Raw genomic sequence first — 13,471 nt, 5'->3', positions numbered from 1 at the left:
AATTGTTTGTATTTCTTTGGTGTTGGTTGTGATCTCTCCTCTTTCATTCATGATTTTGTTGATTTGGGTCAGTTCTCTTTTCTTTTTGATCAGTCTGGCCAGGGGTTTATCAATCTTGTTAATTCTTTCAAAGAACCAGCTCCTAGTTTCGTTGATCTGTTCTACTGTTCTTTTGGTTTCTAGTTCATTGATTTCTGCTCTGATCTTTATGATTTCTCTTCTCCTGCTGGGTTTAGGCTTTATTTGCTGTTCTTTCTCCAGCTCCTTTAGGTGTAGGGTTAGGTTGTGTATTTGAGACCTTTCTTGTTTCTTGAGAAAGGCTTGTATTGCTATATACTTTCCTCTCAGGACCGCCTTTGCTGTATCCCAAAGATTTTGAACAGTTGTGTTTTCATTTTCATTGGTTTCCATGAATTTTTTTAATTCTTCTTTAATTTCTTGGTTGACCCATTCATTCTTTAGTAGGATGCTCTTTAGCCTCCATGTATTTGAGTTCTTTCCGACTTTCCTCTTGTGGTTGAGTTCTAGTTTCAAAGCATTGTGGTCTGAAAATATGCAGGGAATGATCCCAATCTTTTGGTACCGGTTGAGACCTGATTTGTGACCTAGAATGTGATCAATTCTGGAGAATTTTCCATGGGCACTAGAGAAGAATGTGTATTCCGTTGCTTTGGGATGGAATGTTCTGAATATGTCTGCGAAGTCCATTTGGTCCAGTGACACCAAGGCCTTTTACTGCCAGGATCATTGTCTCCTGTCATGCTACCTTGATTAGGGTAGGAAGTAGATTAATGCTTCTACCACATGAAAGAAAAAGTTCCATAATTGATTGGGACACTACACACCCCATCTTCAATGAATCTTGGCTGGGTGTTTAGGAGCTCTTTCCTTCCTGCAACATTCCTCTGCATCAGTTTCCTCATTAACATTTGTTTCCCACTGCTACTTGAACCCTGTCCTGTATCTTAGTCTACTTGTCTATGTCCACTATACTCTTACTTTATATTTTGCTGATCCTGTCCTTGTTTCAGACTCTTACTAAGTAAGTATATGTTGGAATACAAATGGTTGGTTACCATTTGAACCAACCATACCTCCCAGACCAGCACGAACCTCCTCTGGTGTGGTAAAGACAATGATTTTAGATAAAATCTGTGATGGAGTAGGGCTGAGAGCCACAGTGCTACAAGAAATGGCTGTTGCATGAAATTATCTGCTACTGTGCAGAACTAATTTGATTTCTCCTTTTCTTTTTCAACACCTACCATAATTAAGCCTGGTTTTATTACATAAAATCCCTTGAATACTGATTTTATGTCTGGCCTTTCTCTTTGCCTCCCATATTTACATTTAAGGAAAAAAATAGATTTTTTTTTTAAAAAGAGGTTTTGCCTAGACATTTTTCCGGAAAGGTCTGTTGTACTCTGAGTGTTTGCTATGCTCACAGTTTCTAAGTAAAGTACCCATAGCCCTTTCTGAATAAAGTGCCCAGGAGTGTTTCTTTGTGCATGAGTTGACATGCCCTATAGGATGTAGTTCAAATGTCCTAGTTAAAACTAGGTCTGGGATCAGAACTTGAACCTAAGATAGCAATCCTTAGATTTCCCAAAAACCTATTAAATAGCTTAGAAAATATCCAATAGGAAGACCTGCTATAAACTGACTAATTTCTCTTTTTTGGGAGAGTATATATAGGAGAAAGGCGAGGAAACTTAAATGACACAGCTTTAATAAACTGACAGAGAAAATGAGTGTGCAAAGGCCATTGAGATAGAGAAGCAAATGGAGAGACAATATAGTGAGTATCTATAATAGAAGTAGATAATAGGCCCAATAAGCTGACAGAAAGGAGCTGACTATCTGGGCCTTTGTAGTAATTAAGACAAAGCAATGGAAGGCCCACTAGTGAGCAGACCAGATAAGCTGCCATTTGCTTCTGAATCTTTTTCTGTTTCTTTATGAGTGCTGAATTATTCAACTACTTAGAAAGTGTTTTTGGCTTTCTTACTTTACTGTGTAACATTATAATAAGTTCATCAACTGGATTAACCTATGAGTCTGTTCATTTTAATTCTAAAGAGTCCATACACAAAAATTATCTAGTGCAGTGGTTCTTAGTGTAGCTCCTAGGCCATCATCATCATCCTCATCATCATTGCCTGGGAATTTGTTAAAAATGCAAATTCTTGGGCCCTGCTCTAAACCTACCGAATCAGAAACTCTGAAAGTAGGACCTGGCAATCTGTGTTTTCCACCATCCAAATGAGTCAAAGCACACTATAATTTGCAAACAACAAATCTCATAATCTAGTGTGACTCTCTTATTTTATCAATTATGAAAATGATGTGTATTCTTTCCTGGGTACCTTCTAGATGCCAGAAATTAAATTATTACATATATTCCATTCTCATGATCACCTGGAGATATAGATATTATCATTTCTATTTTATAGATCATGAACCAGTAATTTAAAGAGGATGAGTTATTTTTCCAAAGACATATATATCTTTGGAGACACACACACACACACACACACACACACACACACACACACACGTAGCTGAATTGAGGCTAAGAATATAAAAATATCTCATGTGCCTGACTCTAACACCATTACTGCATCTACTATTATATAATACTCCCTAAAAATAGGATATGTGGAGATATGATTTGCTAATTGTTGTTCCAAAAATCAGTTGCAGAGCCAAGATAAAAAAGCTAGGTTTTTGTTCCTTATTCTTCCTGTTATATCTAATACAGATTGCCATTTCCTATAAGATCATGGTATAGACCGGTGAAACAGAAGACAGAACTCAGCAACAGATTAATATATATATAAACTTGCTATATGATAGGGGAGGCACTACCAAGATAATTGTTATGTAAATGTGATAACAAATTTGGTTCTCTGTATGCTGAGATGAAGTTGGATCTCTACTTCGTATGATATGCAAAGGTATTTCTAGGTTAATAAAATGTGACTAGAAAAAAAACCCCAGCACAGTTAATGCTAAACCATGAAAGAAGTATCTCGTGACATAGACGTAGGAAAGGTTAAACAAGTTTGTAATAGTGTAAAATACAAAGTAAAAATGAGTGGATTAAATTATGACAAAGATTTCTGTTCTATGAAAGAAACTAAGACAATGTTAAAAGATGAGTAATAGATCTCTCAGTCTAACAGGAGATTGGTATTTAGAATAAACAAGGAATTCTTGGAAAATCTATACAGGAATTTCAGGAAGCCTAATAAAAATATGAATAAGCAGTTCACACATAATAACCAAGCCTAAATAGCCATGAATTACATGACGAAATGTTCGGTTGGATTTGAATTTAGAAAAGTACCGTTATAAAGCGTTGGTGTGTGGTATGAATTTACATCCATCAGCGTGGCAAAATTTTAAAAGCCAGCTAATAATATCAAGTATTTGTGATTATGTGGGGTATAGCAGTTATCTACTGCTATGTGACAAACCACCCCAAAACTTAGTGGCTTAAAATAATAGAACATGATTTTGCTCATTAATCTGCAGCTTTGTCAGGGTTTACTCTGCTCAGCTCTACTTGTCAACTAAAGTGAAGTCTGGGGGATAAAATCGTCTGAAGGCTTGTTTACTCAACTATGGGCTCTTGATACTGGCTGTTTGCTGGAACACCCACACATGGCCTCTCCATCTGGCCTTGACTTTCTCACAACATGGTGAAAGAGTCCCAAAGCCAGAGTCCTGAGAGAGTGAGCATATACAGCAGAAGTCCTATTGTGATTTTATGATCCAACCTCAGAAGTCATGCAGCATCTCTTGCTTTGTTGAGACAGTCATAAAGGACTTTCCCACTTCAATGCCTCCTGATGGGAGAATGGCAAAGTTCTGGAAGGGTACGTGGAACTGAAAATATTGCTGTGATGAATTTTATAAGGAATAAGTTGCTACATGAAGAAAATAGGACTCTCTTACATTATGGTGGGATTGTAAACTGATACATATTGGGAAAAAATTTAGAGGAATAATGGAATGAAGTAGAGTACATCTTAATGCCCTAGCAATCCTGTTCTGGGATATATACTTCCAAAGACATTCTATCCTAGTCCTTAAGGGTGCATGCACAGGGATGTTTATTTTTTTTTAAAGATTTTATTTATTTATTTGAGAGAGAGAATGAGAGACAGAGAGAGAGAGAGAGAGAGAGAAAACATGAGAGGGGGGAGGGGCAGAAGGATGCGGGACTCGGTCCTTGGATTCCAGGATCATGACGTTAGCCAAAGGCAGTCGCTTAACCAACTGAGCCACCCAGGCGTCCAGGGATGTTTAATATAGCCCTGCTTGTATGAATCATGGAACACTGCACCAAAAACTAATGATGTAATATATGGTGATTAACATAACAATAAAAAAATAAAAAAAAAGATAGTATTTACAATATAGGCAGTGGTGGCAATGACCTGGTTAAACTGTTTGATTTCTAGCTTGTCCTCCAGTCTCCTGTCAATTGTGAGCCCTCCTTAAGCCCTTCCAATAAATTCTCTTTTTGCCTGGAAAAAAAAAAAAATATAGCCTTGCTTGTGACAGTGGGAGTTGAAGTGAGCCTAATTTGTGGGAGTGGATGAATATGGTAGAATCACACTATGTAAATTTAGATAGCACTCAAAAGATGAATTAGATTAATATAGAAAATACATTTAGATTTTCAAAAATGGTGTTTAGAACTAGAAAAAAATTAAGTTAATTTAACAATGTACAAACATAAAACACCACTGAAGTTTTCAAAGATAAATACATATATAGGAAATACAGAAATCAGTTTAAAAGTTGATATTTTAATGTTAATTATTGTCATGTTAATTACTATGTATAGTGTAATAGTATAATAGTAAACCATCACTATACATTCTCATAAGGCTTCTGAATAAGTTCAAAATATTGACTAAAATGCAGCATTTAAGTGACTTCACTGTATGTGGAAATCCCAGGAGTAAAATACAGAATCTTAACAGTAATACTATTGATTTTCCTTGTGTGTTGCTTAAATTATCTTCGCTTTGTTTTTAGTTAAGTAAAAAGATTTGTTAAGGAAAGAAATAGACTAAGATAAAGGGACATTCGAGACACCTGGTTAATGATATCTATTTTTCCTTAAGTTTTCTAGAAAACTGCCAGACTCAGAAATAAAAATTATAGGTGGTATGGAGGTCAAATAAAAATGGTTCAATCACTACATGTCTTTAATACTATTTGTATATTGGTGAATTGCAAATTTTGATATATTTATATATATATTCACTTTAGATTGGGAAAGGTAAAATTTTTGCTGATTGGTCATTAATGTGTGAGTCAATAAATCTATTCTTATTTACCTAACAAAATAAAATAATTTGTGTGTAACATTTCTGTTTCAGGTTCTGTTGAAGAATCCAATATTTACATGCCTAGCTCTGACCAAAGCTTCAGAATCTTTAGTTTTTATTGGAGCTTCTGAATATTTGCCTATATATATAGAAAATCAGTTTTTATTAACACACGCTACAGCAACTAAAATTGCAGGTAGACCTTTTCTGCTCATTGTACTCATTTTGAAGTTTTTTATATAAAGTTTTCTTACATGTATTTATGAAATATTTCATAAATTTAAATTAGGAGTAATAGCATTTGCTCGTTTCATTTATCTTATTTTATTTTATTATTTTTCAATGATTCTATACATTACTCAGTGCTCATCACAGTAAGTGTGCTCTTAATCTTCTTTATTTTACCTACCCCCACCACATACATACATACATACACCATACATACACCACCATAAATACAGCTTGTTATCTGTATTTAGAGTCTGGGTTTTTGTTTGTCCCTTATTTTCTTTGTTCATTTGTTTTGTTTCTTAAATTCCACATATGAGTGAAATCATATGGTATTTGTTTTCTCTGACTGACTTATTTCGCTCAGCATTATACCCTTTAGGACCATCCATACTGTTGTGAATGGCAAGATTGCATTATTTTATTCCATTGTATATATATTCCACACTGTCTTTATCCATTAATCTATCAGTGGACGCTTTGGCTGCCTCTATAATTTGGCTTTGTAAATAAAGCAAAAAGCATAAGGAGGCATATATCCCTCTGAATTAGTGTTTCTATATTCTTTGGAAAAATTCCTGGTAGAGGAATTACTTAATCACAAAGTAATTCTATTTTTAATTTTTTGAGGACCTCCATACTGTTTTCCACAGTGGCTGTACCAGTTTATATTCTCACCAACAGCGTACAAGGGTTCCTTTTTCTCCACATCTTTGCCAACACTTGTTTCTTGTGTTTTTAATTCTAGCCATTCTGACAGGTGTGAGGTGATATCTGATTATTGTTTCAATTTGCATTTCCCTGATGATGAGTAATGTTGAACATCTTTTCATGTGTCTGAAATGTGTCTCTTGTAGGCAGCATATAAATGCTATTTTATTTATTTATTTGAGAGAGAGAGAGAGAGAGAGGTGGGGGGAGGGGCAGAAGGGGAGAGAGAGAATCTTAAGCAGGCTCCATGCCCAGTGTGGAGCCTGATGTAGGCTTGATCTCTTGACCCTGAGATCATGATCTGAGCCCAAATCAAGAGTTGGACACTTAATCAACTGAGTCACCCAGGTGCCCCCCCTTTTTTTTAGAGAGAGAGAGATACATGCTATTTTTAATCCATTCAGTCACACTGTGTCTTTTGATGGGAACATTTAGACCATTTACATTTAAAGTAATTATTGATAGGTACATACTTATTACCATTGAGTTTATTGTTTTCTGGTTATTTTTGTAATTCTTCTCTGTTTCTTTCTTTTGTAATTGATGACTTTCTTTAGTGTTATGTTTGTATTGCTTCCACTTTGTCTTTTATATGTCATTATAGGTTTTTGGTTTGTGGTTACCATGAGGTTTATATTAACATCCTAAGTATGCGACAGTCAGTATTTGGTTGATGATTACTTTGGTTTGAACACATCTTAAAAGCTCTATATTTTTACTCTCTACCCTCCATGCTTTATATATATGCTTTTGCATTTTTAAATTTTATGAAACCCTTAACTAATTTTTTGTCCGTTAACCTTCATACAACTTTGTAAGTGATCTACTAGTTTTACTATATATTTGCTTTTACCAGTGAAATTTTTCCTTTCATAATTCCTTCCTTCTAGTTATGGCTTTTTATTTTTCACTAAAGAAGTCCTTTTAACATTTCTTATAAGGCTAGTTTGGTGGTGATGAATTCATAACTTCTGGGAAATTATTTTTCTTGTCATCAATTCTGGATCATAATCTTTCTGGGTAGAGTATTTTTGGTTGTAGTTTTTTCTTTCAACACTTTGAATATTTATGCTACTCCCTTCTGGCCTGCAAATTTTCTGCTGAAAAATCAGCAAATAGCCTTACAGGGTTCCCCTTGTATGTCATTAGTTGCTTTTTCTTGCTGCTTTTGATTCTTTATTGTTAATTTTTGACATTTTAATTATTATGTCGTGGTGTGCACTTTCTTGGATTCATCTTGTTTTTGACTTCTGCTCTGCTCCCTGTCCTACCTCTCTTCCTTTCCCTTTATGGAGAGCCACTATTCTAAAGTTAGAGTGCATTCTTCCCAAACATGTTTGTGTATTTTTACTGTTTGTAGGCCTGAGTAATCTGTTTCTAAAATTCATGTATCATTTTGTTTCTATTCTTCTGCTACTTTCATCTGAAATTATATCCATCAGATTCATGTTATTATCTATCTGTTTAATGCTATGGAATTCTATTTTATGAATATACCACTGTTTATTTGTCTATTATCATACTAATGGACATGAAGTTGCCTCTAACTTTTCACTCTTCCAAACAATGCCATAATGAATAGGCTCATACCTGTCTACTTGTATACATTTGTAAAAGTTGGTCTAGGTTTAGACATTAAAAGTGAATTGCTATTGTGCATCTCTTCAGTTTTACTAGATACTAAGAATTGGCTCTCCAAAACAGGTAGCAATTATTATTAAATGTTTTAAGGTTCTGGCATTAATAAGAAAGTTGTAAATATTATCACTTATTTTATGTTGTAAAAAGTCAAGGATGCATGCAGTAACTTTTAGGGTAACCAGTAATAGTAAAAAAAAATAGTAAAAGAATATATTAATTTGAAAATTTTGGTTAATAATTTTAAAAAACAAGAAAGGAAGGAAATAACATAAAACATGTGGGACAAATAAAAAACAAATGTTGAGATATGCAAAAATTTTGGCCATCAGCCTATTATGGAGCAGATTTTATGAAACAGGGCACACCATTGTCAGACTGCAAATAGTCCAAAGTAAAAAAATATGGCAGTTTTAAGGGCCATAATGACAATATTTTTCCATGAGTCCACCATGTTGTTTGCCATTCTGATAAATCTAACCAAGAGATTGGGGCTAAATTCATTCAATTTGTTTAATTATAGTGTTTATTTATTTATTTATTTTTAGATTTTATTTATTTATCTGACAGAGACACAGAGAGGGAACACAAGCAGGGGGAGTAGGAGAGGGAGAAGCAGGCTTCCCGCTGAGCAGGGAGCCCGATGCAGGGCTGGATCCCAGGACGCTGAGATCATGATGTGAGCTGAAGGCAGACGCTTAATGACTGAACCACCCAGGCGCCCCTAATTACAGTGTTTAATTAAAGGATAATATCAGCAAAACTCCAAGCAACAGGGTAAAGCCACATGCAGTATTGGCATCAACCATGCTGGCAACGTCTTGTACCCAACCAGCTAAATAAATACCTTGGCCCTCATGGTCTACCTTAGAAAGCAAGATGGCTTTCTCCTTAAGTTTCTGTATTGACCTTTTTACTTAGCCTGAATTATTAATCCAGATATAACAGGAAGTATTAGCAATTGCATATATTCTACCTTGGCCTACAAGGATGAAGTTTTGGGCAATTCTATCTGAAATAGTGCTAATCAGTGGCAGAGGCTGATCAGAATGCTTTCTGAGGAAGAGGTGTGGTGTCACTGGTTATTTCAACTAAAGCCAGGAACAAATTTTGTACCACCTTTTCTGAGTGTATTACTCTTATTATAGTGATAACTGCCTTCAGGGTGCACATAAATGTGTCAATAATCCCTCCAGGAAGCTCCTCTGAGAAAGATTTCCACAGTCTTTGGTGGGCTATTTGATCTACTAATGGTGTTTCTTTAAACACTTGAAGATCTCTTATGAATATCCCTATGGCCTGAATATACCAATTTTACTTGACAAGTAAGGCTTGTCAGATAGTTGTGAATGGGATTTGGTGTATCCCAAAGTGAGAATATCAGTCCGCAGAGTCACAAAGCCTCCTTTGGGTCAAGGCTTCAGTTTTGACAAAGGCCAGTAGTAAGCTAAGAGTTGTTTTTCCAAACTAGCTTTTTAGGGAGTCAGTGAGTCCAAACCCCAAGGGATGCTTCTGAATGGAGGCTGGCTCCCTCTTCCAGAATGCTCCAGTACACAAAATCATCAGTTATAGAGACTTGTAGCTCAAATGGGTCATTAGGCGTGTGCTGCCTCAAAGCAGGAAGTATGCCATAGCCTGTTGCTTAGCTTCAAATGTAGATCTGGATTACACCCATTGTGGGTTAGCTAATCACAAAGACCACTAAAACAGAATATCTATATGAGTCATCTACTGTCTGTAATCTCAGAGTCCAAACTGATGCTACACGGCCTCTTGGTCAGGGGGAAGAGGGACAACAATTTGTCCTTAATTTCCAGAGGGGTTGAGCATTGTGAATCTGTCTGCATAGTTCCCCCAAAACTTGATGAGCAGGCTTCTGGATTTTGGTGGGCAGTCTTCTGGATTTTGTTGGGCTTTATCAGTCATCTTTGCTGATGAAGGTGTGGTTACACCAAAGTCAGAGCCTTTGAGTCTGAGACTTCTGACCCTCCAACCAACTGAATATTTATCTATCATTGAAAGCTTTTGGCACCAGTGGGTAATGGTACTCACAATAAATCCTGATCTACGCCCTAGTAGTAGTAAATGTCAGGGGAGTTTAGGAAATACTTCAAATGTATATTTGTGGACTTGCAGCATGAATGAGAATTGGTCTTTGTCTTTGGTTGCTAAATAGGATACCAAAGAAAATTTTTGCAATATCCAAGACAGCATCTCAAGTGCCATTCATGTGTGCCATAAATTTAGTTACTTCACAATGTCTGGGACTTCAAAGGACATAGAAGCAATAACTAAATTTAATTGGTGGTTAATCTGCTATAAATCTCAATTCCCTGATAACTGTTTTCACTGGGCATAAGGCCTGTTGAATTGAGTTATTGCACAATTCTTATTCTCTTACTACCCCTGCTTCCTTTAAGTCCATAATCAAGGCTGGGATTTTCCTTTCTCCTCCCAGGAGTCTATGTTATTTCTGTTGGACCAAAAAAGAGGAGACAGGGACACAGGTTTGGGTATTGCCTTCTTCTTTTTTTTTTTTTTTTTAAAGATTTTATTTATTTATTTGACACAGAGACAGTGAGAGAGGGAACACAAGCAGGGGGAGTGGGAGAGGGAGAAGCAGGCTTCCTGTTGAGCAGGGAAACTGATGCAGGGCTCGATTCCAGGACTGTAGGATCATGACCTGAGCCAAAGGCAGATGCTTAATGACTGAGCCACTCAGGTGCCCCTGGGTATTTCAATTTATGTATTTCATCTTTACTTTTGGAGTTTAGGAGCATATGTATTACAAGTTTTTAAGTATAATTACCAATTATGCATTTTGGAATTTAATATACAATTGAAAGCCACAGCATTAGTATATTGAAGCCACAACAAAAGTATGTTGAAGTTGTCCAAAGCCTCACCCACAAGGTCATTTTATCACCTTTTGTGAGGCAGTTTGGTCCAAATTCTATTCAGTGCCTCATCTATGGTTTTACACAGGAAAATGTCTTTTTTTTTTTTTAAAGATTTTATTTATTTGACAGAGAGAGACACAGCGAGAGAGGGAACACAAGCAGTGGGAGAGGGAGAAGCAGTCTTCCTGCCGAGCAGGGAGCCCAATGCGGGGCTCAGTCCCAGGACCCTGGGATCATGACCTGAGCCAAAGGCAGACGCTTAACGACTAAGCCACCCAGGCGCCCCAAGAAAATGTCTTTCTTAGGGAAATCTTCCTGAGAAGGTCACAATATTATAGCAAAACAACTCTGAGACATTTTACTTTTGTCTTAGAATGGATCCAAGGTTAGCATAACAGACTGTAGGAGGAACTAGGCCCTCAGACAGCCCAGTTATGACCAATTTACATTAACAAATAAATGTGCATTCTGCTGTCTCATCAACAAACCAAATCAGATCAACTTCTATTGATTCACTGGTTTCTGTCCATAGTGGTTTTAAATTTTCCTCTTTTCTCATGCATTATAGTTGTACACCTCTATAACTGTTGTTTGAAATCAAGAGGAATCCTCTGTCTAACCAGTATGAGTTGTAATAATCGTTGTTACAGTGGGGCAGACCTGGGATTTTTTATGGTTTCAGACCTCACATTTAGGTCCTTAATCCATTTTGAGGTTATTTTTGTACAGTGTAAGAAAGTGGCCCAGTTTCATTTTTTGCATGTCAATGTCCAGTTTTCCCAACACCATTTGTTGAAAAGACTGTCTTTTTCCCTATTGCATATTCTTTGCTGCTTTGTTGAAGATTAATTGACTATGTAGTTTTGGGTTTATTTCTGGGTTTTCTATTCTCTTCTGTTGATCTCTGTATCTGTTTTTGTGCCAGTATCACTGTTTTATGTAAAACTTTGTAATATACCTTGAAGTCAGGAATTGTGATGCCTCCAGCTTTCCTTTTCTTTTTTAAGTTTGCTTTGGCTATTTGGGATCTTTTGTGGTGACATACAAATTTTAGGATTATTTGTTCTAGCTCTGTGAAAAATACGATTGGTATTTTGACAGGGATTGCATTAAATGTGTAGATTGCTTTTGGTAGTATAGACATTTTAACAATATTTGTTCTTCCAATCCATAAACATGGTATGTTTTTCCATTTCCTTGTGCCATCTTCAATTTCTTAAATTAGTGTTTTACAGTTTTCAGAGTACAGGTCTTTTACCTCTTTGTTTAAGTTTATTCCTAGGTATTTTATTATTTTTGATGCAATTGTAAATGGCATTATTTTCTTAATTTCTTTTTCTGCTGCTTTGTTATTATTGTATAGAAATGCAACAGATTTCTATAGATTGATTTTGTGTCCTGTGACTTTACTGAATTTATTTATTATTTCCAATGATATGCTTGGATTATTTTCTCTTTATTTTTGCATATTAGTGGTTTTTGATTTGTGGCTACCATTAGGTTTGTATATAGCATCTTCTTCATATAGCAATCTATATTAAGTTGATGGTCACTTAAGTTTGAGCCTATTCTTTACTTTTCACCCCTCCCCCTATGTTTTTAGGATATGGTGTCATAGTTTATGTCCTTTTATTTTGTGAGTTCCTTGACTGATTTTTTACAGATACACTTATTTTCACTGCTTTTTACACTTCCTATTTTTCTTACTCTTACTTATTTTTTTTCCCTCACAGAGTCCCCTTTAACATTACTTGTAGGGCTAGTTTAGTGGTTATGAACTCTTTTAGCTGTTGTTTGTATGGGAAACTCTATCTCTCCTTCTATTCTGATTGTTAGCCTTGCTGGATAGAATATTCTTGGCTGTAGATTTTCGTCTGGCCTGCAAAATTTCTGCTGAGAAATCTGCTGATAGCCTTATGGTGTTTTCCTTGTATGTAACTGTCTTCTTTCCTCTTACTTCTTTTAAAATTCTCTCTTTATCACTGCTTCTTTCCTTTTCAATTACTGTGTGTCTTGATGTGGACATCTTGGGTTGATTTTGTTGGGAGATGTCCGTGTCTCCTGGATCTGGGATAACTGATTCCTTCCCCAGATTAGGGAATATTCAACTATTCTTTCTTCTTCTGGGATCACTATAATGTGAATGTTATTATGCTTGATGGAATCACTGAGTACCGTAAGTCTATTCTCATTTTGCATAATTTTTCCCCTCACCTGCTCAGCTTGATTTATTCCCATTACTCTGTTCTCCAAATCTCTAATTTGTTCCTCCACTTCCTGTAGCTTGCTATTTATTCCATCTAGTGTATTTTTAATTTCATTTGTTGTGTTCTTCATCTCTGATTGGTTCTTTTTTGTGTTTTCTATCTCCTTTTTAAGGGTCTCATTGATACTCTCCACTCTTTTCTTAAGTCCAGTGAGTATCTTTATGATCATTACTGTGAATTCTCCATCAGGCATACTACTTAGATCTGTTTCACTTAGATCTCTTGCTGTTTTTTTTTTTTTTTTTTGTCCTGTTATTTCATTTCGGATGCATTCCTCTGTCTCCTCATTTTGTCTAACCCTCTGTGTCTGTATCTCTTTGTTAGGGAGGTCAGCTATGTCTCCTACCTTTGAAAGTATGGCCTTATGAAGAAGAGGCCC

General features: G+C 35.9%; 1 protein-coding gene across 5 annotated transcripts in view; it reads left to right on the top strand.

Annotated features, from left to right (window-relative positions):
* SLCO6A1 (solute carrier organic anion transporter family member 6A1) overlaps positions 1–13,471 on the top strand; it is a 117,424-nt gene that overhangs the window by 35,688 nt on the left and 68,265 nt on the right. For all 5 annotated transcript variants that reach the window (XR_012376963.1, XM_073888721.1, XM_025866846.2 and 2 more), the window contains one exon: positions 5,400–5,544. Coding sequence is in view for 4 of the 5 variants with exons in the window: in XM_073888721.1 (XP_073744822.1) it covers positions 5,400–5,544 (145 nt within the window). In the remaining variant the exon portion in view is untranslated. The remainder of the gene's footprint in view (positions 1–5,399; positions 5,545–13,471) is intronic.

This window comes from Callorhinus ursinus, unplaced genomic scaffold (assembly GCF_003265705.2).
Source record: "Callorhinus ursinus isolate GAN/ISIS: 27379988/994484 unplaced genomic scaffold, GSC_fseal_2.0 scaffold3, whole genome shotgun sequence".
In the NCBI taxonomy this organism is placed as follows: Eukaryota; Metazoa; Chordata; class Mammalia; order Carnivora; family Otariidae; genus Callorhinus; species Callorhinus ursinus.
The sequence above is the reverse complement of the archived record's forward strand: the minus strand, read 5'-3'. Positions and strand labels throughout refer to the sequence as shown.